This window comes from Plecotus auritus (assembly GCF_963455305.1).
Source record: "Plecotus auritus genome assembly, chromosome: 1".
Lineage (NCBI taxonomy): Eukaryota > Metazoa > Chordata > Mammalia > Chiroptera > Vespertilionidae > Plecotus > Plecotus auritus.
The window spans coordinates 6447190-6460084 of NC_137770.1; the positions used below are offsets into that span (position 1 = coordinate 6447190).

Sequence of the window (12895 nt, forward strand, 5' to 3'; positions counted from 1 at the left end):
AGAGCGGGGGCGGGAGGGTGCCCATAGGATGGGGGGGGGGGGGGTGGCATGGGCACGAGCAGGCAATGCCAGGAGACCAGCAATGTCAGCGAGCAGAATCGGCTGCTGGGTTCAATCCTGACCCAATTTTTGATGAGTCCTTGGTTCTAGTCACTGCTCTCTCCCTGGCACCTGTGGGTGTTCGTGTGGGTGCCTGGTACGTGTGGGTGTGCGGTCATTATCTTGAGTCTCAATTCCTTGTCTCTGAAATGGAAATAGCACTTACTTTTGTCTGTGCTGCTGCTGTTGTATCCCAGTGTTCACACAGTAGGTGCTCAGTGAATGTGACTCGAGGGGCTGGCTGGCTGGCTGGCTGGCGATGCCGTGCTGGGCCACACCCTGCACTTGCTCATGAGCTGCTGGATGGTCCCCAGCAGGTGTAGCTGGGAAAGTAGCTCCTGGGCACATGGCGACAGGCGTGTGCGGAGCCACATGCAGCACGTGGCGGTGCTGATGAGAGATAGCTGCTCGTTGTTAACAATAATAACCGCGAGCCTTCGTCGAGCAGGCTGATTACTGGTGTTGCCTCTCAGGGGCTCTGGGAGGAAGTTCCAGCCCCAGTGGTCCCCTGGCTGCCATCTCCCTTGGGTCGCCATCTAGTGACAGCCGGGCCATGCTGTGGCCCCCCGGGCGGGGCAGGGGCACGCGTGGAGGCGTTTGTCCCCTGGAGACCTCCTGCCCAGCCCTTGCCGAGGACCCTCCTGGGTGCCAGGTGCCTGTCCCTGGGAGAGAGGTCCCCGGCGGGCTTCCTGAGGCCTCCCTGTGGGACGCTGGCAGAGCCGGGGGACACCCTGTCCAAGCACTCGCTGTCTGATTTTAGGAGTGAAGTGGTTTTATTTTTTATTTTTTATTTTTTAAATATATTTTATTGATTTTTTACAGAGAGGAAGGGAGAGGGATAGAGAGCTAGAAACATCGATGAGAGAGAAACATCGATCGGCTGCCTCCTGCACTCCCCCTACTGGGCTGCCTCCTGCACTCCCCCTACTGGGGATGTGCCCGCAACCAAGGTACATGCCCTTGACCGGAATCGAACCTGGGACCCTTGAGTCCGCAGGCCGACGCTCTATCCACTGAGCCAAACCGGTTTCGGCGTGAAGTGGTTTTTAAATGTCCGACGAAGTACCTCGCGCATGTAAGAGCGTATACATAGGGCGTATGCACAGTTGGGGAAATAAATATGAAACGAACACCTGCATCCCTGTTGCCTCTTCTGAATAAATGTGAATAAACCCCAGAATCCCTTTGCCCGGTTTCCATGAGCCCCTGCTCTGGTCTACTCCTCGCCTGCAACCTCAGCGCTTCCCACACTCACCGCTGCTTCCTGGCCCAGACTGCTTTCTGCACGCTCGCTGCCTCTGCACCTGTCACCCAGGCAGGGTGCCCTTCCTCTGTCACCATCAGCCGCACGAGTCCTGCTAGCCTAGAGGTCTCAGCTTAAATCGTCTCCTCTCCCCCGCCCCCCGCCCCACTCCTCCAGGGACTGTTCCCTGCGTGGCCTCCCAGGCAGGTCCGGACTCCCACAATGCCCTGGGCTCACATCACCATAGTGACCTGTTTGCCTTTTCCCTTTGCTGGGCCCTGAGGTCCTTGAGGACTGAAGGCCTTGTCTGCTCATGCTCAGTGGGGCTCAGCTCAGGGTGCCCCGGGGTGTTCACTGGAGCCCAGGCCTCCCTCACGTTCCCCGGTACGCTGTGTTTCAGGCGACCACTGAGGTCTCCTCTCCAGGGAGAAGGTGGTGCTGCCTTTATGCGCCGGCATCATCCACGCGTGTGGCTCCTGGCGTTTCGGAATTTCCAGCAGGAGCGCATCCTTGCACATAAGATCAGAATGAACTTCCTCGCCCAAGCCCTGGAATTACACTTGAGCCTAAGCCACTCCAGAGCCAGCGAGTGGCGGAGAGAATTGGGGGAGTCGCCCCCGCCCCCGGGTCTTGACCGTGTGGTACCTTCAGCACAGCCAGGAGCCCAGGTTTAGTTCCAGGACTGGCATTCTTTTGAAAAACAAGTCTCTCCTAAAATTAAATGACACCGAAGCCATCGTCCCTCGGCCTGGACATCCCTGCTGTGTACAGAGAGGCTTGAGCCTTCATCGTTGTCATCCACAGACAGCAACGACCTGACCCTCCCCGGCAGCAACCTGACCCTCCCGCCGCTGCCTCCAGCCTCTCCCTCAGAGATGCTGCCACAGGCCTGTCTCCCTGCGCACCTGGCATCGAAGGCTTTGTTCTCATCGCTCGGGAGGTGAGCTGCTCCGTGATGTTAGGAAAACACACCCTGGAGTCTTCTTAATCTCCTTCCCGTCTGTGTGTGCTCTGCACGTGATACACGTAACGTAACAGAACCACCTACGTTACAGAAAATCTCCGAGGTTTGCCCCGGCGTTTTCTCCTGAACAAGTCAGGCTTCACGAAGTCTTATTTGCAATCCTCAGTGGACCTGGATGTGAAATCCGTGTTTTCCTCTCATCACAGTGGAGGTACCTTCCTGTAGGTCCCTTTGTCACCGTCACCCTTAACGGCTGTGCAGCGTTTTGGTGAGCCGCAGGCCCGTGAATTTTCAGCCCGTGTGTGCTCAGTCCCCGCTGGCTTGTTGAAGGAAGGTCTCTGGCTCTCGGTAGGCAGCTCTGAGAAATTAGGGCGGAGGAGTAACAAAGAGGGCACTCAGCACGCGAGTAGGGGGCAGAGGGCACCAGGACCCGGCGTGGGTCCCTGAGACGTCTCTCCGCAGGACCATGGCCCAGCAGACCTGTAAGTCCGCCCAGGACTCCACGGCACCTTGTAGAAAAGACAGAGCAGTGTGGGCCGGAGGAGAAGGCGAGCAGCGGGATGAAGGTGTCGGAAGGGTGCCGTTGGCCAGTAGTGTTAACCTGGAGAGCTGGTCAGAAACCGGGGAGTGGGTCACCTGGACAACAGTAGGGAGGGTGTGCTCATTCAGGTCGTGGATTCTCTGAAGCTGGGAGTGAGCAGAAGTCAACCGGCCGATTCGACCCACGTACACATTCCTGCTCTCAAAACGCTCCGTCCCCCCAACAGGAAGGGAGCAGATGGCTTTGCAGCAACATGAAGCCACAGCGCAGGGGGTGGCCACCGCACTGGGTGGTTCTCGGCAGCATTAATGGGGGTGCTGCATCAGAGGGAGGGAGGGGACAGCCTGCCCACGGGGGCTGGGGAAGGCTTTCTCGGAGTCACGTTTTCCTTATGCATACTCTGATTTTAGGAGGGTCCTTTTCAGGAGTGGGGCCGTGATGAGGAGGGGCTATATGACACATAGGGCAGAGGGGGTGCTTAGCTGGAGAAAAGTGGGCTCATGGGACCTTGGGAATGAGCCTCAGCCATCATCATTGTCATCATCATCATCATCATCATCATATCACAGTGGCTGCCAGCTGTTCCGGTAGACAATGTACAACCGTTACTTTTAATCCTACAAGCTAAGTATTACTCCCACTTCACAGATGAGGAAACTGAGTCTCAGAGAGAGAAGGCTGCTTGCCCCAGTCACACAGCTGGCCAACCGCAGAGCCCAGATTGGTCCCAGATGCAGTAGAGGCCAGCGTTGCCATTTCTTCCCACTGAATGTCCATGTTCCACCGACAGAGGTGTTGAATTTTTTAAAAAACGGAAGTCAGGCTGGCTCCAGGCATCCAGGCGGCGGCTGCTGATCCCACTTCAGCACCATGGCCAGGGCGAATCGGTGCCTACTCCCCATCACCCACCCAAGACTGAGCTGCGGAGTGAGCATCTGATGGGCTTAACCCTGGCCCCAGGCCCGCGCCTTAGCACCTTGATGGACGGTGTCCATTGCGCAGGGTAATTTTCAGAGGAAGTCAGGACACTGATCCCCAAAGGAGGGAATGGCCACTGGGTCACCAAAAGCTCTCGCCCAGCCAAGGAAACCACACGTGGTAACAGTGATGAACTCATTCACGGACTCGTTACTGGATGGATAACAGAAGCCTGTTTAGAAGACGGAACGTCGAAATAACAAGCCCCCTGTACCCACCCTCCAGCTGAGGAATACCATCAGTACTTCGGGGCCCCTGAGCGCCCTCCCCGACTCCATCCACTTTCCCTCTCCACTCAGCAGTAGTCGCTCCCCTGGCTTCTCTTGCTTTTATTACTATGACGAGAGGCCCCGTGCGTGAAAATTCATGCACTGGAGGGGGGTCCCTCAGCCCCGCCTGCCCCCTCTCACAGTCCAGGAGCCCTCGGGTGGGAGGCAACCTGGAGATCAGGAGAAGGTGACGCCCCATCACACCTCTGCTGCTGCCACTGCCAGCAGTGCAAGCCTCATGGCCCTGGTTACCTGAGCCTTGGGTGGCCCTGGGCGGCTGGGGGGCTGAGGGGACTGGGGGACTCCGGAGATAGGCGCGTGGAGCGGCCAGGCCCACCTAGAGGTGGACCCGGCCTTGCAGCACGCCTGCCACTCCAGCGGGGCTGAAGGGACTGGGCGCCGCCATCTTGTGGCTGTGGGTGCTGCCATCTTTGAGGGCGGAGCAGTCAATTAGCATATTCCCTCCTTATTGGCTGTGGGTGCCGCCATCTTTGAGGGCGGGGCAGTCAATTAGCATATTCCCTCCTTATTGGCTGTGGGAGCCGCCATCTTTGAGGGCGGGACAGTCAATTAGCATATTCCCTCCTTATTGGCTGTGGGCGCTGCCAATTTTGCGACAGCGTGAGGGTCAATTAGCATATTCCCTCCTTATTGGCTGTGGGCGCTGCCATCTTTGCGACAGCGTGAGGGTCAATTAGCATATTCCCTCTTTATTAGATAGGATTCTCTTGCTTTTCTTGTAACTTCATCGCATTTCTATCTCTGAACAATGTGAGCTTTTCTGTTTCTGAAGTCCATGTAGACGGAAACGCCCTCTCCCCGTTCTTCTGCCTACTTTGCCCACTTGACGTCGTGTTCGCTGTGCATCATGCCGGCTGTCGACGTCTACCTTCCCACCGCTGTCTGCAGTCCCAGTGTCTGCGTACAGGACAGCAGATCCAGGCCACCGTGGAGGGACATTCGTGCCGTTTCCTGCCTGTTGCTGAGACGAGACTGTGGTCCGTGAACATTCCTGGCTGTGCGCCTCGGTTCACGGGGCAGGTGTACTTAGGGACTGGCACTAGAGGTGGGTGGCGGGTCACCCGGGTCTGAACAGGCTCACCTTCACAAGGTGACGTCATCACGCTTTCCAGAGCGACAGGAACCGCGTCGTAGGCCTTCCACGGGTACCTGAGCCCCTGTTGCTTCGCCACCTGTGCCCGTGTTTGGTGGTTCTGTGGCGTTTTTTAGGTTTTGCCAAGCTGACGGACGTTGTGTTTTCCTGTGATTACTGAGGTTTGCCTTGTTTGTGGCTGTTTACTCTTTTGAGAAGTTCATGGGCATAGGATTTGCCCAGTTTTCTACTGGAAGTTTATTTTCTTACTGACCTGATACTAACATGATTGTATGATACATAGAGTGTGAGTGTGAGTGTGTGTGTGTGTGTGTGTGTGTGTGTGTGTGTGTGTGTCCCAGTTTCTGGCCTAACTCTTCATTCACTTTTTAAATATTTTTTATAAAAGAAGTACAAATTTAATGTTACTAACATTACTAATATTTTCCCTATAGTTGAGTGAGCTATTATGTCTAATTAAGGTAGCCTCTGCCCCAGTCTTACAAAGATGCTCACTGTCTTCGAACAGTTCTTAAGTTCTCCCTTTCACAGCTGTCTCCAGTCCATCTGGAATTGATGTAACACTGGTTGGATTTCATTTACGTTTCCCAGCACTGTTACCCCAGCACTGTTCACCCAAAGACCCACGTTCCCCCATTGATCATCAGGGGCCATGCACGTGTAGCTCTGTGTCTGTTCTTCTGGCCTTGTTGCCTAAGGTTTGATGACTAAAGCTGCATAGTAATTCGTGATGCCTTGTAAGGCAAGTCCCCTACCTTGTTCTTCTTCAGTAAATATCGTGGCTATGATTTATCCCTTTGCTCTTTGATATACGTTTTATTTTTACCTTTATTTTTATTTTTTATTAACGTTAGAGGGGTGACATGGGTCAATGACATTACCAAGCTCCAGGTGTTTGGTTTTATAACCTGCGTATTGCACTGTATGCTCACCACCCGAAGTCTAGTCCCCTCTGTCACCATAAATGGACTCCCAGATGTACGCGTTAGAATCAGCCCGTGGGACTGCAGCGACTCAGCAGACCAGGAAGAACTGGTGGTTGTTAGGATATTGAATCTGGCACTCCATGAAGATGGTCTATCTCCCTCTTTACACAGGCCTCCTCTTATGTCTGCTAGTCAAGTTTCCTAATAGTCTTCATAAAGCTTTTACACACTTCTGTTAGATATATTGCACTTTATATTTCAGAAACTATTGCAAAGGTTATCTTGTAAAGTAAATATCTTTATTGAGATACAACCTACAAACCACACAATTCACTTGCGTTAAAGTGTTCAACTGTAGCATACTCACAGAGCTGTACGACCATCACCGAAACCTAAGTTTAGACCACTTACTTGATCACCCCCAGAGAGCCCCGTGGCCATCAGCGGTCACTCCCCACCCCCTGGCAGGAAGGGATGAGTGAGTGGGTGAGGGAGGGAGTGAAGGCGCATGCCTGTGTAGCAGGCTTTACATCCGGCATTGCCCGCCCGGCCTCTGCTTTTCTGATTCGTGTTGGGTCTGTTCTCCCCTCCCGTTCCTATTACTGTTTTTCATGCCAGCACCCAGCCTCTTTCCTTCTCCTCCCTGCTCTTCATCCTCCACACCCTGGCCAGACCCTTTTCCCAAAGACAACCATGTGCCCCCGCGGCTCTCCTGGCACCGCCAGATGTGGGAGCCGCCTCGCAGTTCCGCGGCCCACATGGTCTCTGTGGAGGCGCTCCGGTTGCCTCGGGCCCCTGAGAAACACGCTTTGGGAAGGCAGCTCGTCTGTGCGTAGGCGAAGTCCTCTTCCGGGCCCGCAGTTTGCGGAGAGTCCCCGGAGGGCACACAGCGCTGACCTGCTTATTCCCGCTCCCCCACTTCCTCCCGAGTGGGCGCTGCCTCGGGTTAACCCAGGGAAGAGGCTAATTAAGCCTGGAAGCCGGCAGCCTCCAGCAGGGTGGGGGGGGGGGGCGCTCTGTTTCACCTGAGTGCCCGCAGTGACGGTCTTCTGCTTTAAGGGCAGCATCATTGCATCTCTTTGGACCGACCTGGGCCATCTGTTCCCGGCCCTGCAGCCCTGGGCGATGCCACATCACTCCGCAGTCCGGTCACTCCTCACTCCACCTTCCCTGAGCGCCTGATCCATGCTGGCTACCCTGCTTGGAGGTACCAAAAGCTTGCCCTCTCTGGGCTCCAAGTCTAGCTAAGGAAAGAGAACAAGAAACAAGACACCCGTTAAAGAGATAAGCGGCCCTGGCCGGTGTGGTTCAAAGGATAGAGCGTCAGCCTGCCGACCCAAGGGTCCCGGGTTCGATTCCAGTCAAGGGCATGTACTCGGTTGCAGGCTCCTCCCCGGCCTGGGCCCTGGTCAGGGCTCCTGCAGGAGGCAACCAATCGATGTGTTTCTCTCATGTCGACGTTTCTCTCTGAAAGTCAATGGAAACATATTTTCGGGTGAGGATTTTAAAGAAAGAGAGGGGGGGACCTGGGGGGAGACATCTGTACAGAGCAGAGAAGGGAGTGGCTTTCTTACGTGCTTTCTCCTCCCGGTGACTCCGTGCAAACCCTGGGCCATGGCGTCACTCAAGGGAAAGAGGAAGCGGCTCTAAGGCTCACACACAAGGAAGCAGATGCCGCCTCTTGGAAAAGCCACGTACAGAACCCACTGAAGCCCAACACGTGACCGCATGCGGCCCCTGCCCCGGGCCGGCTCTCTCCCGGGCATGTAGCCAATGGGCCATTGCACCCATATACATTCTACTGCAAAAGAGAAATATTGCAAGCAGATGTAGAACCCCAGCTGATATGTGCGTGCTCAGTATGTAAGGGGAGGCAATAACATTTGCAGTTTCCCTTGAAATACACCCAAACGGAAGATGGACAGACAGACGCATGGGCAGAGACCCGGTTAAGCAAGTATAGTGGACGTGTTAATTGTGGAAATTAGATGGTGAGTGTCTGGGTGCTCCCTGTAAAGTGTTTTCAACTTGGCTGTAAAAAAAATGTCCTATAAAATGGGGGTGGGGTGGGGGTGGGGGAGAGGAGATCACACGTATGCTTGCCAGTGGATGTGGACAAGAATGGTCACAGCAGAATAATGGCCTCAAACCAGAAGCAACGCAGTGCCCCGGCAGTGAAATAGTCCCTTCCTCTCCCTGCTGTGCCATCGTGTGGACATGGCCATGGTCCGGACCACCACGTGTCCATCTGTGCCATGCTTGGTGCACGTTTGGGGAGCTTCCGGTCCTCTGCTATCACAGAGCTCATAGCAGCATCCCTGTCCCTGTCTCCAGGGGCACAGGGGCAGGATTCTTCTAGGGTGTACACCTAGGAGAACAGGTACCCAACCCTGTTGTAGAACATGCTCTTCACTTTCCCAGGTAATGCCAAGGAACTTTCCAGAATGATCGTACCAATTTATGCTCCTCTACCCTGACTGTCCTATCTGGTCTCAGTAAGTTGCCTTCTGCAGGCCCCGTCCACCCCTGCCCACATGGCAGCCAGCGCTTTGAGGGGGCGCGACAGGGATGCCCCTTACACACTTGGTGCGCATGCCGGTGTGGCCCAGTGTGTGGTGTGTGTCAACCCCACTGCCATGTGTTAGTGTGATGGTCATGCAGCTGTCTCCCTTTCGGCTTCAAGGAAGAGGGATGAGCCAGCTCTCAATAGAGTGGGTGGTGCCCAGGCCAGACTCCAGGGCTAATCTCTTTAAGCCAGTGCCCGGACATTCTTCCTTGACATGGCTGAGCCACACTCCGCCGTTTCTCCACGGCCAAGAGCACCGAGTCCCAAGGTTGGATCCATAGGTGATTGTTCACCCCGTGATCTAGAGCCTGGGCATGAAATCCCCACCCCCACCAGATCGGCCCGGCTATGGAGAGGGTGTTCATACACCGTAATCTTTCTGCTGCCTCTTTCCAATTGCAGGTTAGCTTGGGGAGGAAGATAAAGACATTGGCAACCAAGATGGTCCTCACGAGTGGCAATGAGGAAGACAGAGGAGGCCAAGAAAAAGAGAGCAAAGAGGAGAGCGTCTTGGCGATGCTGGGGATCATCGGGACCATCCTCAACCTGATCGTGATCATCTTTGTGTACATATACACCACCCTGTGAGCGACGCCTCGGGATGGCCAGGAGACGGGGGTCCTGTGTGTGGACAAATCGGTGAGCGGACATGGCGCAGATAAGCAGGCTTGACCTACACACGCCACTCGATCAAATGCACCTTCGAACTTTATAGAAGGTCACCAAACTGAGCCGATCCTGCTACAAGGAGTGGCCACTAAAGCACAATGAATCCAAAAAAACTCCTTCACACACCAAGGAACTCAGTGTCTCTGGCAGGCGGCCCGGAGGGAGGGAAGACCAGCCTTCGACACCGTTGGTGAGCGGATGGGCGCCGAAACTCATCGTCCCAGATCGCTGACAGATCCCACGTCCTCAGAAAGAGGAACAGGGCCGTGGACCGCAGCTCATGGAGGGAGGGTCTCCCGGGACCCGAGTTCCATCTTCGCTCCATGAGCCGTTGAGTACGAAAAGCCGCAGGGGCCGTGGGCAGGCATCCACTCAGCACAGTGTCCCTTGGCTACAGGGGAGATAACTGACTTTTCTCCTTTGCGTTGGCTTGACGTGTGCATCTGTTCATATCAAGGTTTATAAATATCTATTTTTAATAAATGTGCTCTGTTTTTAGCATGAACCAAACATGTGGGGAGGCGCTCCCGGTTCCTCGCGCTTTCTTTGGTTTGTCCGCTTCGCCCCCGAGGGCGCGGACGTCCTGTTGTGTAGTCATTCCCGTCCTATTCCTCTGACCTTGAGTCTCTCACCTTCTCTCTCTCTCTCTCTGGTCTGGAGGACATTTCCCGTAATGCCGGCCACGCCTTGGCTGGTGCATGTCTAAGATTGCCCATGAGCGGCTCTGTGTTTGCTTGGAGATAGAAGTGATTGTGGGCATGCGGACCGTGGACGCACCGTGTCCTTCCCGGGATTCACGCAGGAGCAAAGGCTGAGGGAGAGACCCCCGAGCAGCTGGCGAAGGGCCCCGCTGGGGAGGCGCAGCTGGTTCGCAGGGCGGCTCGCTGGCAGCGTCTGGTTCCACTCTCCGGACCCTTCGGGATGAGATTGTGATTTTAGCGGCCGGGTGCCGTGAGAGGTGGACAGAGTGGGGGGAGCTCAGCGGTAGGTGGGTGGCCCCTTCCTTAGTGAGCTGCCTGGGTCCTTTTCAGAGTAGGTGGGGGATAAATGACCCCTGACTCCGCTGTGAGAGCTCACTTCCAGCTGTGAGGACACCCCTGGGACGGGCCCTAGAAGGGACACGGCGACCGCCGCTGGGCGTCTTAACGTTCCAGGTGACACCCACGCGAAGCGGCTTCCTCCCTGGCGGGGGCGGCTGAGTGAGTGAAGGTGCCCTGTTCTCCCCGAGGCAGCCTGGCCCGGCCTCAGCCGCGTGGCCTGGCAAGAGGGCCAGCCAGCGCCAGCCTTGCCCGTGGGCGAAAGCAGCAGCCACCTGCCTCGTTGGTTTGAGGGGTGCCCAGAGGTCTCTGCCACCCGATGTGTCCCTGCCGTGTGTGCGGTCTGAAACCCCACTCTTTGAGAGTCATTTCTTGGGCTCTTTTAAGGGGACAGACTCCTTTATAAGCAAAGGCCCCCGTCCGTGCCCCTGGCCCTGAGGGCGACTCATCAGGTGTCCCCGCGGAAGGAAGGAAGCTGAGGCCCAGGGCACGCTGCAGCCAGGCCCCTCATAGTCCTTAAGTCGCCGAGTTCCCGCAGTGACCCTGGAGGGGGGTCCTTCCCTCCCACTGGAGAAGAAGGGAGGCTCAGAGCGGTCAGGAAGCGTCCCGGAGATCACGTGGCTCCCAGCAGTGAGTCAGGACGCACACCTCGGCTGGCCTGATGCCTTGGCCGGTGGGGCCTGGAGGCTGCTGGGGAGAGAGTCGGGGGGCCGTCGCAGGAAAGGGCCCTGGGGGTCAGGATGGCTTTGCTGAGGGCCAGCTCTGCACACCTCTCTCCCCTCCCCTCCCCTCCCCTCCCCTCCCCTCCCCTCCCCTCCCCTCCCCGTGAAAATGAACAGCCCCTGGAACTGCGCGGACACAGGCAGAGGAGCACCCTCGTGAGGACGGGAAGAGAGGCCGCTGGTTGGATGGAACGGGGTGTCGGGGAGGGCGCGCTCTGCGGGCTGTGTGGTTCTAGAAAGACTGTATGGAAATGCTGAACAGTGACAGAGTGAACAATAAAGGTGCCATGGAAAAAGTCTCGATGCCCTTTTCCTTCAACCCTGTGGTGTTTTCACACTTCAGTCTCACTCCATGCGTAGCCATACGCTTCTTACTTTACCAGAGGAACACCGAGTGGGACCGTTGAACGGAGACCTTCACTTAGCCTGGAGGAGCCCGTGACTTGACTAGGGTGCGCACGTGGAAATGACGGAGGGGAAACTGCTCCTGCAGCGGTCGGGACGGCTCCCCGATGGTGCTCCCGATTGTCCGCGTCCACGGGCTGGACGTAAAGCTGCCGGTTCGGGCTGCCAACCGAAGGCCGCCTCTGTCCGCAGCCCGAGCGCGCCTCTCACTGCCCTCCCCACACAGCAGAGCCACGAGCACGCCCCTTACTGCCCTCCTCACACAGCAGAGCCATGAGCACACCCCTTACTGCCCTCACACAGCAGAGCCACGAGCACACCCCTTACTGCCCTCCTCACACAGCAGAGCCACAAGCACACCTCTTACTGCCCTCCTCACACAGCAGAGCCACGAGCACACCCCTTACTGCCCTCCTCACACAGCAGAGCCACGAGCACACCCCTTACTGCCCTCCTCACACAGCAGAGCCATGAGCACACCCCTTACTGCCCTCCTCACACAGCAGAGCCACGAGCACACCCCTTACTGCCCTCCTCACACAGCAGAGCCACGAGCACACCCCTTACTGCCCTCCTCACACAGCAGAGCCACGAGCACACCCCTTACTGCCCTCCTCACACAGCAGAGCCACGAGCACACCCCTTACTGCCCTCCTCACACAGCAGAGCCACGAGCACACCTCTCACTGCCCTCCTCACACAGCAGAGCCAGGAGCACACCCCTTACTGCCCTCCTCACACAGCAGAGCCACGAGCACACCCCTTACTGCCCTCCTCACACAGCAGAGCCACGAGCGCGCCCTGGCAGCTCAGCATCCGAGGCGCCTCGAGGGGCTCTCATTCATAACGGCAAGTTCCCTGTGAGGCGGGTGCCTCGGTCGCCCTGTGCCCCCTCCCCCGTCCCCCGTCCCACAGAGGGAGTAAAGGAGAGGCCATGCAACCTGACCGAAGTTGCATATCACTGAGCAGTAGCAGAGCCAGAGTTCAAACCTGGCTCTCTTCCCCCACTGGCCTGCTAGTTAGGGTAGCCCAGTGGTCGGCAAACTCATGAGTCCACAGAGCCAAATACCAACAGGACAACGACTGAAATTTCTTTGGAGAGCCACATTTTTTAAACTTCTTCTAACGCCACTTCTTCAAAATAGACTCGCCCAGGCCGTGGTATTTTGTGGAAGAGCCACACTCAAGGGGCCAAAGAGCCGCATGTGGCTCGCGAGCCACAGTTTGCCGACCACTGGGGTAGGTAATGCTAGCTGCGGTAACAGATAAAAGCCAGGCTCTCATCTGAAGGACAATAGCACGCAGAGTTCTGCACTTGACGTTGCTGATTGTAGGTCAGAGAGCCTGACACGGCGGAGAGGC

The 12895-nt window shown here is 56.5% G+C and overlaps 1 protein-coding gene across 9 annotated transcripts in view; it reads left to right on the forward strand.

Moving 5' to 3' along the window:
* Window positions 1-9879, forward strand: part of TUNAR (transmembrane neural differentiation associated intracellular calcium regulator) — a 31932-nt gene extending 22053 nt beyond the window's left edge. For 8 of the 9 annotated variants that reach the window (XM_080662320.1, XM_080662318.1, XM_080662315.1 and 5 more), the window contains exon 2: window positions 9103-9879. In XM_080662320.1, the coding sequence (XP_080518446.1) occupies window positions 9142-9288 (147 nt within the window). In that variant the 5' untranslated portion in view covers window positions 9103-9141 and the 3' untranslated portion in view covers window positions 9289-9879. Of the gene's footprint in view, window positions 1-7193; window positions 7342-9102 lie in introns of all 9 variants that reach the window. The other variant, XM_080662316.1, reaches the window with a different exon arrangement.
* Window positions 9880-12895: the final 3016 nt, after the last annotated feature.